This window comes from Talpa occidentalis, unplaced genomic scaffold (assembly GCF_014898055.3).
Source record: "Talpa occidentalis isolate TD23 unplaced genomic scaffold, MPIMG_talOcc4v2.1 talOcc4.3, whole genome shotgun sequence".
NCBI lineage: Eukaryota > Metazoa > Chordata > Mammalia > Eulipotyphla > Talpidae > Talpa > Talpa occidentalis.
Window position 1 is genome coordinate 39,541,258 of NW_023603184.1, and position 15,305 is coordinate 39,556,562.

Genomic DNA, 15,305 nt, shown 5'->3' on the forward strand with positions numbered 1-15,305 from the left:
TCTTATCCACATTTCAGTGTGCTTTCTCAGGTTGGGGAGGAAGAGATAGAATTATATCCAACTAGTCAGAAGTTACAAAACGTGCATAGCAATAAATTATTGTGACATGTAATGTGTAAGTTTTTCTGTGGCGATAGGGGAAAAACTGAGAATTTCCTAAAGTAGGTGCCTATTGGTGGCTGGTGATTTTGGAAATGTTTGTAAAGACAAGAATAGAGCTGCACTTTGAAATAAAGGATGTAAGCAGACTTAGAGATTATGGGGTGTGGGAGGAAGGATTCACTCCAGGACCTAGAAATGCCATATAACTACAGTTTAGGGCAAGGGGAAGAAAACATTAGATAAACAATGTTATAGGACAGTTTCAAAAAAGTAAACATGTTCAGGTAAACTGGCAACTTTTAACAACCTCAAACATTTGCTCACCCTATTTACGTGGCATGCCCCATCCACACTGGGGAGTCACGCAGGGCTTCTCCCTTAGACAACATGGTCACAGGACTTCATGACCCAGTGCTTCTGAGCTGGAGCTTGCGGACTAGGGAAGAGGGACCCCTTGATTTAAACTGGGGGCAAACTTGGAACACACAGTCTCTACTGCCCTGCAGTCTTCTGTCATCTGGTATAACACTCAATATAGTCTTTCTCTTTTTTTCCAGAAGTCCTCATCCTGTGAATGATGTGCTACATGTTCAATATTCAGTGGGCCACCAAAATTCAACAAAATAGTAAACAAAGAGCTCAGGCCCCATCAACAGGCTTTAATATCCTCGTGGAAACCCAGCCATTGCCATCAATCAAACATTCTCGCAGTAAACTCAGACGTATTTTGCATGTCTCTGTGATGTTGGGTGCCAGATCCTTGTCAGACATTTCACTTTGGAAGGCACTATGTTGTATGGATCAGGTGCTTCAATTTCAAACTAAAAATTTCCATCCTGTTGCAATCCTTATGTGGAGTTACAGTTAACTGAAAGCAGAGGAGCTTGTTTGGATCAGGAAAATGCACTTTACATGTATAAGGTAAATTACTTTCAAGTTCTCCAGTCTCTTTAGCAAACAACTATCTCTCATAGACACCCTTGGAGTGGAGTCAGAGGCTGTCACTGACTTCTGAGACCCTTTGAGACAGTCGTCTCACTTGAGTTTGCCTGTCTGTGAAAGGATTTCCTTTGCCCTGGACACCTGAGACAGGCATGATGGGTCTGGTACCCAACACTGTTCCGTCTACCAACGGGTGGCAGCACTGGCTGTGGGCATGGCCACAAATTCTTTCAGCGCCTCTAACCAAGCCTTCTGAAAAATGAGAAACCAACTTTAAGGCCAAGTCAGACATGACAATGAAGCCCTGGAGGACCTTCCAGCCCAGGAGAGCCTCCAGCTGAATGCAGCCCATAAGTGAGCTCAATAGAGAGACCAGTAGAGGACTCACCAGCCAATTCACACAATGGTGAGCAACAATGAATTGCTATTGTTCTAAATTGCTATAAGTTATGGAGTACTGTGTTACACTGTCATAGATAACTGAAACAGCTAGACTTTGACATTAGATCTTTTTTTGTTTTGAAGTTGTTGTCTTTCCATGACACATACTACTATTCAGTTATTGATAACATAGGAATATTTGACAAAATAATCTATAAGTCTGCTTTGAATTCTTTTTTTTAAAGACTTTATTTTTTAAATTTTTTTATTTTTAAAGATTTATTTTTATTTATTTATACAAGCACTGGGTACAGTCAGAAGCGCGGGAGGGTGGGAGAATTCACCAGAGCCAGAGTGGGGAGCAGAGCAGGCAGAAGGACCGAAGTACACTGCTGAGGGGAGCAGCGGGCGGCAGGAGAGGTCTGCGCGCCTTGTGGGACCCTCCTCTGGTGGCTGGGGAGCAGCCGGGAATCGAACCAGTGCTGCAGAGGCTGCGGGCAGCTTGGCAACCCAGCGCTCAACCACTGCGCCACCAGGGAGGCCCTGCTTTGAATTCTTAATAGAGTTATATTCTAGATGCGCAGTCCAAGGCATATTTGTACAACAGGAGTAGGGCAGTCTAAGTAAGGTGGAAGGTGGTTGTGGAAGAAGAAATGGTAGAAAGAAGAGTCTTATAGCTTAGTGACTAAGAGTCAGAGTTAGATTTGAATCCTGGCTGAATCATTTGGTAGCAGCTTTGTGACTGTAAGCAAACCATATAACTTCCTTCTGTTTTGTTGTTCCCATGGCTAAAAGATAATAAAAATGGAACCTTCCTCATAAGGTTGTTGTGAGAATTGAATGAGAAAATGCCTGTAAAAACTTAGAACAAGACGACTCACAGTGAATACTCAGTACGTGAACACCAAGTAGACTGAGGCAGAAACCAGAGGCAGGAGTCCAGCCTGCTGTTGAAGTGACAGTGAGATGGAGCCAGGAGCTCTTGGTAGCCATGTCCCTTGCTGTGCGGAGGAAGCAGGTCTGTAGCTGATAGACTGACAATAGAAGAAGGTTGCAGGGTGGGAGAACCAGGATGCTTAGTCTATCTTGTGACATTATTGTGCCTATTTCTGCTAGTCTGGAGGCCAAGATACAAATTTTCCCTTGCTATGGGAAACATTAAATTTGCCTTTTGACATTTTGGGGTTTCTCTCTCTTGCAGCCAAAAAACTGTTGCCTGACCCAGAAGTCCATAGTTTTCTTTTGGTGGTGACTACTTGCTATGGTCAGACACAAGCCTAATCCTGGTCCTGGATCCCTGATAGTTCCAGCTTCCCAGCAGCAGCACCTTATTTCTCATGTGTTTAGCATTTTTACAATTTACCAAGTGGTAGTTTTAAATTGCTCCTCACGCCCCTTTGAGGTAGACAGGACAGGGTTATCCCTATTTTGTGTCAGGGATACCAGGGTGAAGTGACTTGCCCAAAGTCATCTAGTATATAAGAGATAGAGCAAGGACTTGAATCCAGAATGTGGTCAGTACTCTTTCTACTATGCCAGGTTGTCTGTCCAGCTGGGCAAGAACACTAGATTGGTTTGCATGTGCTGCTCATTTGTTCAGCAAATACCACTGGGCCTGTGCTAGGGGCAAGCACCATTCTCAAGTCCAGGGTACAGTCCTGACCAAGACACTCAGTCTCTCCATTAGCACAGCTGATAATCTAGTGTGAATAGCACTACTAGCCCATGTGGCACCTTTTTGTAAGTCAGGGGGGGAAAGTATGTTTTCCTCAAAGTGCTTGACTGCTGATTGCTAGAAAACTGTCATTAAAAAATACATAAATCTGTATTACCTATGCTGCGATTAAAAAAACGGGCTGTGTGCAGTATGTAATCTGCACAACTGTGTGTGGTACCCTGTTCCCCAGAGGAAATAACATTTAAGCTGAGAGCTAAAGGAAATAGTAAGCTACCTGTAGGCCCCAGGCATGTCTGAGACTTAGATCTGTTGCCAAACATACCATTATTTATTAAGGCAACACAATCCTCCTGTGGCTGCTATTTTGTCCTTGTGGATGACACACCCTTTCCCTTCACATCAACCTGGTTTCCCAGGGAGCCCAGAGCACTCTCTCCCCAGGGGTCATTTAATCTCCCTAGACCTGTTTGTCAACCAGAGACCGGGTGAAGGGTTTATGTTTCTGAACCAGAGCCTTCAGTGGTGCTTAATTCAAAAAGAAAGGAACCCCAAGAGAAAACTGATCCTCTCTGGTTGGGGTAACCTAGAAGGTACTGTGTCTGAAGCCTGGGGATTGTGAAGCTTCTCCCGATTAGTTGCATAATTCAAGTGAATTATGCCAGTGTTTTGTTTCTGTTGTTTTAACTGTGGTGTTTTCACAGCTCAGTAGGAGACATTAATGAGAAAGGGGGATGGAACCCCATTGTTCTTAAATTCTAAAATATTAGGTCTGGGACAAATCCCATAGTATACTCTCTCCTCCCAACAGTCTTATCTAGGTGAAAATAAACAGCAAACACAGGCGTGAAGGGGAATAGAAGCGGTTTGTTTTTAAAAAAGAGAAAACTGGAGGGCTCCATAAAGGACAGGGACAGTGCCACCTTCCTTGCGCTGGCAAGACTGGGGGTTCATAGAGTGATGGAATATATGTGCATGTCAAATCTTTTAGAACCAACTAACAGAGGGAACTATTTTCCTCCCCAGATCATCTGAACCTCTATATAAAGATAGAACAGAGTCACATTTCAATGCCCTGAATGTCTTGATCATGAAATGAACTCCACTTTAGAGATGTTACCAGTCCCCATTCTCCCCATGCTATGTTGTTATGTTATGTTTCTGTCGTGTGTGATGTATTATATTTTATGCTGTTATGTTATGCTATGCATGTTGTATTACATTATATTATTGGTGGGTTTACTTTTTGTGCTACGCCCCCCACTTCATGTTTCTCTGCGGGGTCCTTCAAAAATTATTTTAGAAACACTGTTAGAATCTTAGACTGTTCAGATAGAAGAACTTTGGAAAGCCTGGCCTAACTCTGCAGATTACAGCCAAGGACCACAAGCCCAGAGGGGCATTAGTGACAAAGGTCAGCCACAGCATTAGAAGCAGAGCTTAGGTATCATGCCCAGCGTTCTTTCTGCCACTCACTTTATCTCTTTTGCCAGGTGATTATATATGGATGAATTTTGGCATGATTTTGAAAAGCTAGAAGTCTTAACTCTTCTAGCTACAAATCCTTCTTTTCCTGTTCTTCCCTCCTCCCTCCTTTTACCCTCACAAATGTTGACTCTTACCCAGGAGCCACAACAGGTGTTGGGTCTGCCTCTCAGCAAATCCTGGATCTTGGCCGGCAGGGTTCTGGGGGTGGAGCATGCACTTGTGCCACACGCTAGGCTGCCAGATCAGTTTCAAGGTCTCTCTGGTAACCTCCAAGGCCCATTCTACTAAAGACTCCTCAGAACATCCAGTGGTAGCATAAGAAAAATCTTCTGGTCTCGTCTGAGGTCCCCAAAGGTGAGGGATACTTTATTGCAAATACGTCTTAAGCTCTCTAAGGATTATTCTCTTTTATATCAAGTTTGACACGGTACTAATACCAATGGAAGCTATTCAAACATGTCTGTTGTTGACAGTAGGTAAAAACTCACTGGATAAACTGAAAACTTCCCAGATTCAGTCACTCCATTGGAGAGGGTGAATGCTGGAGTGCCAAGTGCAAGAGCTCAGTAAATATTTGTTATAAAATGCATTATAGGCCTCAGTTTGTGCTTAAAGTAGCCCCAATTTTTGAATTTACACAGGTCCAGTGTGGCAGGCATGGGGGGTGCATAGCTCAGATATCTTACACAGAGAGCCCAAGGGGAGGGGTGCAGCTATCCAAAGCTGCAGCACCTTTGGAATCTAGCGCAGTGTTTACGCCACAGTCATCATGTGTCTGTCCCTCTACCTGTCCGAGCCTGAGCACAGCACACTTGTTGGAGCCAGGCCATTCTACCCAGTGTGGGGAGCCTCTAAGGAGTGGTCTTGACTCTGTGGCTCCCCGATAGCCCAGCTGAGACATATTTCCCCTAGTAAATCTTTTGCACTTCTTACTCCATCTTGGCATCTCCTTCCCAAAGGACCTAAACAAGTACCTTTATGAGGCCCAACTCACAAAAAAAAAAAAAAATCTATTTTTCATGAGGCCTTTAGGTCTCTTCTGGAAGGGAACTCATTTTTTTTTTTTTTTACATTATTGTTCATTTTTAAACAATGGTTGCTTCCCCCTCCCCACCCCTCAGGTTAGAAGGAAACTCATTCTAAGGAAAGTGAAAAGATAGGCAACAGAATCTGCAAAATCTCCAAATTGCTTCAAAAGAAAAGCTAGTCAAAGTTCAACATTAGGTTTATCACACAGACAAATCTGTGTGATTCTTGGCCTTAGTGCAGCCCTACCTAAGTTCATGCTCCCACCTAAGTTAGTAGTTTTTGGAGGAGAGTAGGAGCGAAGGAGAGTCAGAAAAATGAAGGAGCTGCTTTACTGAAAACTCTGGGTCAAAGGGCACAAATAATACCTGTTGGAATCCCACGTGACAATGTACAGCACGATGGTGGGAGAAAGGTATTCTCACCTCTGCACAACCCATGTAACAGGTTCTGTGTGCTGGGAACTCTGGAAGGATCGGTGTCACTGTGGCATTTCTCTGTTGGACCTCCCAGAAATGAAGAGGAGCATTTCTCAAGGAGCTAGGTGAAGGCAGGAGCTTGCAAAACTGTATACAAATTTGAATCACAGACAGAGCTGAAAGGAACTACAAAGATAATCTAGTCTTTTGGTTCTCAAATTATATTTCATAGAGATGCTCAAAGGACTTGGATGGTGGGGAGGGGGTGTTACAGATGAAATATAAATGTATGGTAGTTCAAAGAAGGGACAGATTAATTTGATGCAAGAGGGTTGTCAACAAAATTAAGAGACTGAGCAGATGAATTAATCAGTCTAGGTCAAATGGCTGTGAGTGGAGGAGCTAAGATGAGAATCAAGATTTCCCAGCTTCCTAGAGGACTTTAGCTATTGCTTTTGTAATAGGGTAGCTGTAAGCAAATTACTGAGAATGGAAAGAATTTGGGGGTCATGTCTCTATATCCCTACTCCTGGGAGAGGGGCAGATTGTATCTGAATTTTGGATGCAACTGGGTGACTCTAAACAAGTATGCTCTTCCTGGAGTCTGGTTTTCATTATTTTCATATCCTCAGGCTTACAAGTCAGCCAGGGCAGGGATGCCAACAGAAAGACCTTATGGGAGGAATATGTTTGCTTTTAATTTAGAATAAGAACAACCACACCCCACAGAGCAAAACCCATGGAAATTTCCACTGCCCACAGCTGTATGTAGAGCTCCATTTCTGAAGGAGTTCTAAGAGATGCTTAATATGCTCCTGAGAACAGATTCCATATCAAATACTTCAGGGAATGTTCCATATTATATCCTTGTCTTGGAAATTTCATGTTACATATAGAAAAGTCTCTGAAAAGCTCTACAAACGATGTCAATTTAACCTTAATCCAATGTTTTGCAAACAACTTGCTTGTTGATGGAAACTTTTATTCATGGAATATCTATTGTCATCCAGAACGTACTTGGGAAATGCTGAGATAAAGACAACTAGGAAGAAAGGTCTGGGTTGTGGTCCTGACTCTGATACTAACTCTCATTTTCCCTCTTCTTTGTATTTCAGTTTCCTCATCTGTCAAAGGAGAGGGTTAGACTCAAAGATTAAGAGAGAAGAAAGGATTACCATTTATTCTATACTTAATGTGTGTTAGTCAGTGATGTTGGCAGGGTCCTGTGTTTGTAAAGACCACATGCTTGGTTTAATCCTTTGCTGTCACTATCTTGACATTCTTAATGATTTTGAAACAAAGAATCCTATATTTTTATTTTGTGCTGGTCCCACAAATTATGTAGCTGGCTCTGTCTGTATGCATGACTAGGAAGGTAGATAGGTAGATAAGATAGATATGTCTAATATTATCCCTAATCTTCACATCAGTCATTTAAGAATGTATTTGTATTATAATCTGTGAAGTACAGATATGGAAGCTGAGGATCAAAGAGGTTACTTATTCATGGTGACAGAGGGAGTGAAGAACAGAGCCAGGATTCCAATCTAGTCTATTTGTCTCTAAAGTTTTGCTCCTCCCCACTAGACCAGCTGCCTATGAGTCTAAAATTTTCTTGTTCCTCAGACTGCTACTAGCTCTACCACACTGTTCAAGTAACAGAATAATTATATTAATTCCATTCACTGGGTGAATATCGATTAAATGAATTAATGGGTGATGGACTAGATGGCAGGGAAAGAATGGCTTTAGGAGTTAGATCTGAAGTCCAACAGACCTAATGCTAACATTTATTAGCCATATGACCTGGGGCAATCATTTGACTTCTCTCAGCCACAGCCTATCTCATATGTGTGTTGTGAGGATTAAATGAAACAATGCATTGCCTATTACACTGTAATTCCTCAAAAGATCATTACTATTCTTTTATTTTGTTTTGTTTTTTCCTCTTTATTTTTATTCCTGGGAGAGAAGATTGTGTCTACATCTGAACGCAACTGGGTGACTCTAAACAAATTTGCTCTTCCTGGAGTCTGGTTTTCATTATTTTCATATCCTCGTGTTCACAGGTCACAAGTTACAAATCAGGCCTGGCTCGCTTTGTTGTTGTGATAGCAGACTTCAAGTATTGGAACTCATTTGATTTGTTCAACAATAAGTACAAGAACATTAGGCTACTCTTTTCCTAAATCAAATCAAGTTTTTAATTTTTCTAACTAATGAAATTAAATTTAACTTTACCCCTACCTACTAAGTTGGTGGGACATCCAATTTCATAGTTTTTGTGGGATGGAAAAACCCCAGGGCTTACCCAGTCTAGAAAAACTGGGGAGCAATCATCAGCCTCAGTAGTTGTGGTTCATTGTCCAAGCTTATGTGCTCCAATCAGATGTATCTGTCCTAGTTGTTCAAGGCATCTACAACCTCCATTCTAAATCTGACCTCCAGGGACTCCTGTATGACACCCAAACCCATGCTTAGTGTTCATAGCTCAGGTGTCCTTGTAGTTATCACTACCAGAAATACTAGGAGGGCCCTAGGAGAGAGCCAGCCACAGGTCCCCACCACCCCATCATGTTCCTGGCTTTATAGAATCCAACTTCACTTCCCTTTATTCCTTAGAATTTTCCCCTCCCAAACAGTCCAGCTCTGTCCCTTTAAGAGTGTATGTGTTGGAAACAGAGGCATGTAAATGTTTTTCCCCTGAGGTAAAGAAAACTTTCCAGCTTACACAGGGCTAACTGTCCTTCCAAAGGGATATAAAGGAAAATTTTTTAAAATTTAATTTATTTTTGCATAGAAGAACTGGTGTGCAGGCCAGAGGTGTGGGGGAGTGGTGGTGAAAGGATTTACCAGAGACAGAGTGGGGAGCAGAACAGGCAGATTTACTGAAATACACTGCTGAGGGGAGCAGTGGGTGAGACAGGAGAGGTCTGCTGCACCATATGTGGGTTAGCTCCCTGGCCTTGATCAAACTCAGGCTTTAGAGGTGAGAGTGCTGAGACTTAACCCCTAGGCCACCAGGGAGACCCTATTTTTAGTTTTAAAGGTAAGTCCAGACTGTTTTTTAAAAGGACTATACCAATTTATAGTCCTACCAACAACATATTTAGGTTTCTCTTTCTCCACTTTCTCTACTTGTTGTCAGAAGTCTTTTTGATGTATGTTATTCTCACAGGTATGAGATGGTATCTTGTGGTTTTGATTTACATTTCCCTTATTAGTAGTGTGATAAGCATTTTTTCATGTATCTGTTGGGCTTTGTATATCTTCTTTGGAAAAATGTCTATTCAGATCCGCTGCTCGTTTTTTAATTGGGATGCTTGGTTTTTATGTTGCTATGTTTTATGGACAAGATCTTTGTAAACCTTCAATATTAACTTCTTGTTGGTTGTGTGGTGCTTGAATATCTTCTCCCATTTGGTGGATGTCTTTTTAATTTTCTAATATTTTCTTTTGCTCTATAGAAGCTTTTTAATTTGAGTTAGTCCCAACTGTTTATTTTGCTTTTATTTCCCTTACCAGAGGGGTTGAATCCCCAAAGACATTTCTATCATTGATGTCATTGTGATGTCCTTATCTGGTTTTGGCATTAGGGTAATTTGACATCATAGAATGCATTAGGAAGTATTCCCTCTTCTTGGATTGTTGGGAATAATTTAAATAAACTTTTATAAGTTCTTGAAAGGTTTGGTAAAATTCTCTTGGAAAATCATCTGATCCTAGAGTTTGAGGGAAGATTCTCCTTTTTTTTTTTTTTTTTTAACTTTGCAAGAATAAATTCTTTATATAACTGGGGTATAGGTCAGAGGCACATGTGGCAAGAGGATTTACCGGAGATAGAGTGGGAAACAGAACAGGCAGAAATACACTGCTGTGGGGAGTATCCTGCTCAACCCCCTGCACCACCAGGGAGGCCCTGTAACTTTATTTGCTAATCAGTGATTAGTTTTCATCCACATTGACTGTCTGTAGATTTTTGAGAGTTGTGACAAACACATAGGTAACCAGTGTATAGAGCTTGTTTGGTAAATCTTCATCCTCATTACGTTTCCTGGACAACCCTACACGGATAAGATAGGGGACAGTCCTTCTTCCCTTGGCCCAGACAGCTTTGCTGAGCCTGGTGTCCTGGCGCACATGTGGACTGCCCATTTCCTTCATTGCGAATTTCCGGATCCCTTTGAGTGCTCTGGGGCACGCTTTTTTTTTTTTTTTTTTTTTTTTTTTTAAATAATAAATTTTATTTTTATATTCCCCATACAATTGCAACCCCCCCATTCTGACCCCAATCACTCTCCTCCCGCCACCCACCCCCAAAAAAGTGTCACTGGTTCAAAGTTTTTTTTTGATTTTGATTTTTACTTTCGTATAGTTACTCATTTTCCTGGTCCCTTATTTAAGTTTTCTAGATTCCTGCTATGAGTGAGTCCATCCGGTAGTTTTGCTTTTCTTTCTGGCTTATTTCGCTGAGCATGATCCCTTCCAGCGCCATCCATGTTGCTGCAAATTGCATGTGTTTATCTTTTTTGAATGCTGAGTAATATTCCATGGTATATATGTACCACATCTTCTTGATCCAGTCATCTATTTTTGGGCATTTGGGCTGTTTCCAAAGCTTAGCTATTGTAAACAGTGCTGCTATAAACATAGGGGTGCAGGTGTTCTTTGGAATTGATGTTTCTGTGGGGCACGCTTCTTTTTTTTTTTTTTTAATAATAAATTTTATTTTTATATTCCCCCATACAATTGCAAACGCCCCATTCTGACCCCAATCCCTCCCCTCCCGCCCCCCACCCCCCAAAAGTGTCTCTGGTTCATAGTTTTTTGTTGATTTTGATTTTCACTTTCTTACAGTTATTCATTTTCCTGGTCCCTTATTTAAGTTTTCTAGATTCCTGCTATGAGGGGCATGCTTCTTGAAGCCAATTCCATGGATGCGCTTGTGACTGTTGAGAATGTCTTCTCTGGTAACTACCTCGTTGATGGCAGAACGGCCCTTCTTGCCACCCTTATTTGCGGGAGCCTTCTTGCCGGGCCATACCGTTGAAAAGCTGGGGGAAGAGTCTTGATTACTCTTTTGCTTTCGATATCGTGATCAGTCTGTTCAAGTTTTATGTTTCATCCTGATTCAATCTTGATAAATTTGTATTGTTCTAAAAAAATTATCCATTTCTTCAAGATTATCAGATGTATAGGCCTATACTGTCTCACAGTATTCTCTTAAGAGCCTTTGTATTTCTGTGGTACCTGTAGTGATTTTTCCTCTTCCATTTCTAATTCTATTCATTAAAGTTTTCTCTCTTTAATAGCCTAGTTAAAGATTTATCCATTTTTTAATCTTCTCAAAGATCTAACTCTTAATCTCTTTGATCTTCAGTACATCCTTTTGATTTCTATTTATTTCCACTCTAATTTTTGTTATTTCTTTCCTTTCAGTAACTTGATTCTGTTTGTTCTTCTTTTTCAAGCAGCGTAGGTATTCTGTTAAGTTGTTTATTTTGGAGTTTTCTTGCTTATTAATGTTGGCCTGTATTGCATTTAACTTCCTTCTTAATACCACTTTTGCTGCATCCCATAAATTCTTGTAGCTTGTGTCTTCATTTTCATTAATGTCAGGCATGCATTAATTTCATATATTTATTAATTTATCAGTTTAATAATTAATTTAGTAATTTCAGATAGTTATTAATTTCTCTAGTTCAGTGGTATTGAGCAGCAGGTTGTTTAATCTCCAAGTATTTGAAGTTTTATGGTATTATGACCAGAAAGAATGCTTGGTACGATTTCAGTCTTCCTAAGTTTATTGACAATTGACTTGTGTCAAAACATTTGATCTATTCTTGAGAATGTTCCATGTGCACTTGTGAAAAATGTGTACACTGCTGCTCTGGGGCGGAATGTTTTATAATTCTATAATGTATCTATGAAGCCTACTTGATCTACCTCATCATTTAGGGCTATTGTTTTCTTGTTTGGTCTCTGTCCTGTTGATCTGTCTGTGGTCGTAAGTGTAATATTAAAACACTTTACAAATATTGTACTGCTGTTGATAACTCTTTAATTCTATTAGTAATTGTTTTATTGCTTTATATATCTTGATGCTCCATCATCTGATGAATATATAAATAAGTATTATATCTTCTTCTTGTATTAGTCCCTTAATCATTGTGTAATGTTTATCTCCAGCTCTTAATGACCTTTTTTGAATGAAAATCTACTTAATCTATATGTCACTGTTCTTGCCCTTTTTTTGATTACCATTTGCTGGTAGGATTGTCTTCCAGCATTTAAGTTTAACTTTGTGCTTGTCTTTAGTAGGAATGAGTTTCCTGTAAACAACAAACCTATATTTTCCTTGTCACCTTTTAATTGGTGGATTCAAGCCATTTACATTTAAGGTGATTATTGAATTATACTTACTGCAATTTTGTTAAATTTTGTTTTTTATAGTTTCCTTTTTTTATTTTTTGACACTGTCTATGTTTTGTTTGGGTTTCCATTGTCTTACATGTTATTTGTATAGATTTTTGTTTTGAGTTCATAAGAGGTTCATAAGAGATAGCCTATACTTGTGACATATTGAGGTGTTTCATCTCAAACTCATTCTTATGGCCCCATTTTTAGTCTTCTCCTCCTTCATTTTGCATGCTTTTGGTGTCTCTTAAGTCAAGATGAAAGCTTACTGTTATTTTATACTAGTCCCTGTAGTATTTTTTTTTATTTAAAGGCTAGCTCGTGTGGTGATATATTCTTTTAATTTTTTATTTTTCTGTGAAACTCCTTACCCCTGCTCCAGTCATTTTTTTTAAAGATTTATTTATTTACACAAGAGCTGGGGTACAGGCCAGAGATGCGGGGGGCGGGGACAGGATTCACCAGAGACAGAGCAAGGGGCAGAACAGGCAGACAGACCGAAAGCACTGCTCAGGGGAGCAGCGGGCGAGACAGGAGAGGTCTGCCGTGCCATGTGGGTATCTTCCTGGCCGGCCATGAATTGAACCAGTGCTGCAGAGGCTGCAGACAGCTTCACAGCCCCGCGCTCAATCCTCTGTGCCACCGGGGAGGCCCCCCCCCCACTCTAGTCTTGATGACAGTCTAACTGGATAAACTATTCAAGGTTGGAAGTCCTTTTCTTTGCAGGTTTTAAATATTTCCTTCCATTTCCTTTTTGCCTGCAAGGTTTCCATTGGAGAGTCTGTAAGTAATCTAATAAATATTCCTATATATGCAATTCTTTCTCTGCATGCTTTATTATCTTTTCCTTGTCATTAGTTCTTAGCAGTTTGATTATAAAATGCTTTGGGTGTTTTTGAATTTGCTTTGTTTGGGACTCTTTACACCCTTTGTATCAGAAATCTGGTTTATTTCCCAGATTAGGGAGTTGCTCAGCTAACATTTCTTTTAATAAAATTTCCATATCTCTCATCTCCTGGGATCCCCATGATTAGATATTTCTCCTTAAATCATCTCAAAGAGCTTTGACATTGTTCTCTTTTTTTTCCTCTTTGCTAAACTGTGTGTTTTTCACCACTGTGCATTCAAGCTTGCAGATTCTGTTAGTTACTTCTGTTTGTCTGCTTTTGAGGTCCTCTATCAATTTTTTTAGTTTAGTTATAGTGTTCTTTAAGTCTTAATTCTGTTAGAAACATTCTCATATTTTTGCTATCCTTGTATTTCTGCTTTTGCTCATCCATTGTTTTCCTTATTTTGACAAGCATTGTTATGACTGAACTCCTCATCAGGCAAATCATGCAGTTCTGCTGGATTCAGACTGCTCTTGGGTTTTTTGTTGTTGTTCCATCATTTGAGTATGTTTCGCTGTCTTTTTCTTTTCATTTTCTATAGGTTGAGATAAAGAGCTTTCTTTCCTTGTTTTGGTGAATTGGCCTTATGTTTACAGGAGGCAGCATATAATCCTAGGCTCTCTATCTGGGATCCAAATGTTTCATATAGTGACACCTCTGCATCTGTTTAGATGAACAGAGCTTTAGTCTTGCCAGGAAATAGGAGCCAGGGCATCGGGGTATCAGTATCTGCTAGTGAATACCTTGAGTTCAGGCTTTCTACGGTGCTGCATCTGCCTAAGTTGGGTGTCGGGGGAGAGCTTCAGGGACACTTTCCCCTAGGTTAATTCATCAGGCAAAGCACCTCAAATAATCTTGGGCTAGCTTCAATCTCTCAGCTGTGGTTTAGCTCTGGTTATGTGGGTTCTGTTAGCAGAAGTATTTTTTCCTCTTGGGGTGTAGGCAGGAGCACAACTAACAGAAAACTGCTGGTTCACACTGTGAACAGGTTACAGTCCTGGTGAGGGGGTGTGTCTTTCTCAAGGTCACATGCACCTTCCACAAAAGAATACCTTTCCTGAAGATCTTTCTCAATCCTTCTTTAATAGTCGTAATACCAGGAGAGGTCTACGGTTGGGACAGAATCCCATTAAACTCTGGTTAATGGCAGTATTCAACATGTATAGTTGCTATTCTAAGTTTTCACCCTTGGTGGTGAGGCAGCTGTTTTGCATAAAGCCACTGCCAGCTAAAGGGAAGAGCCTCTTTTGTGTAGAGGCACAAGTGAGCCAATCTAATCTTCCCCACTGCTGCAGGTACCAGCTATTTATGTGTGGGAATCCTAAATTTAAGCCAACAATCATCACCTTACATAGATACCTAGACTGTCTACTATTCTCAAGCTCCCCTGTTGCATGGAGTGGGGTATTTCACTTTATAGTTCTGGGTGCCTCGTTGCTATCCAAAAGTATAATGTGTTCCTTTGCAAGCATCAATCTGCTACTCTGGCATTCTTTTGCAGAACTGTGCTTCCCTACTCCCTTAGTTCTCTAGAGGTAGATCCTCTGTGCTGCACACTATGCCCTCCCTCTCCAGGCAGTCTCCAGGTTCTGAAATCCTGGATATAGGCATGAGCCCTTTACTCAACAACAGAAAGCTTCTGTATTGCAGCTGCCCCCCCCACCTTGGGTTGTGCTGGCCACAATTTAATTTCAGCTTTTCCTACCTTCTCTATTGCATAGTCCTCCTTAATGCATGTGATGGTCATCTGGTAGTCCTCAGGGACTGTGGTCTTTATTTCCATATAATTTGGTTGTAAATATGTGGAGGAGGTAAGCCTGGAATCGTCACACTTCTGCCATCTTACTCTTATCTTTATTGCAAACTTAGGAAGTTGAGGCATGTATGGGGAAAGTGACAGGTTTATACAGATTGTGTTGCTGATTTTCTCCATTTCTTTTTTTCTTTTTTTTAAGATTCATTTAT

General features: G+C 40.7%; 1 protein-coding gene and 1 pseudogene across 1 annotated transcript; both read right to left on the reverse strand.

The window, feature by feature from the left end:
- Positions 1 to 615: 615 nt before the first annotated feature.
- On the reverse strand, positions 616 to 1,396 carry LOC119255040 (NEDD8-conjugating enzyme UBE2F-like; annotated as a pseudogene).
- An 8,556-nt stretch (positions 1,397 to 9,952) lies between these two features.
- On the reverse strand, positions 9,953 to 15,087 carry LOC119255041 (60S ribosomal protein L31-like). The gene is made up of 3 exons (XM_037522057.2): positions 15,046 to 15,087; positions 10,936 to 11,059; positions 9,953 to 10,223 (listed from the first exon to the last, which is right to left on the reverse strand). Exons 1-3 carry the CDS (start codon positions 15,085 to 15,087, stop codon positions 9,979 to 9,981), a joined length of 411 nt encoding a protein of 136 aa, XP_037377954.1. The 3' UTR covers positions 9,953 to 9,978.
- Positions 15,088 to 15,305: the final 218 nt, after the last annotated feature.

Coding starts and splice junctions, on each gene's coding strand:
- LOC119255041 (XM_037522057.2), bottom strand. CDS start 15,087: ATGACCATCACATGCATTAAGGAGGACTATGCAATAGAGAAG. Junction 11,060..15,045: donor AGGACTATGCAATAGAGAAG/GTAGGAAAAGCT, acceptor CCCGGCAAGAAG/GCTCCCGCAAATAAGGGTGG. Junction 10,224..10,935: donor CAAGAAGCATGCCCCTCATA/GCAGGAATCTAG, acceptor CGTGCCCCAGAG/CACTCAAAGGGATCCGGAAA.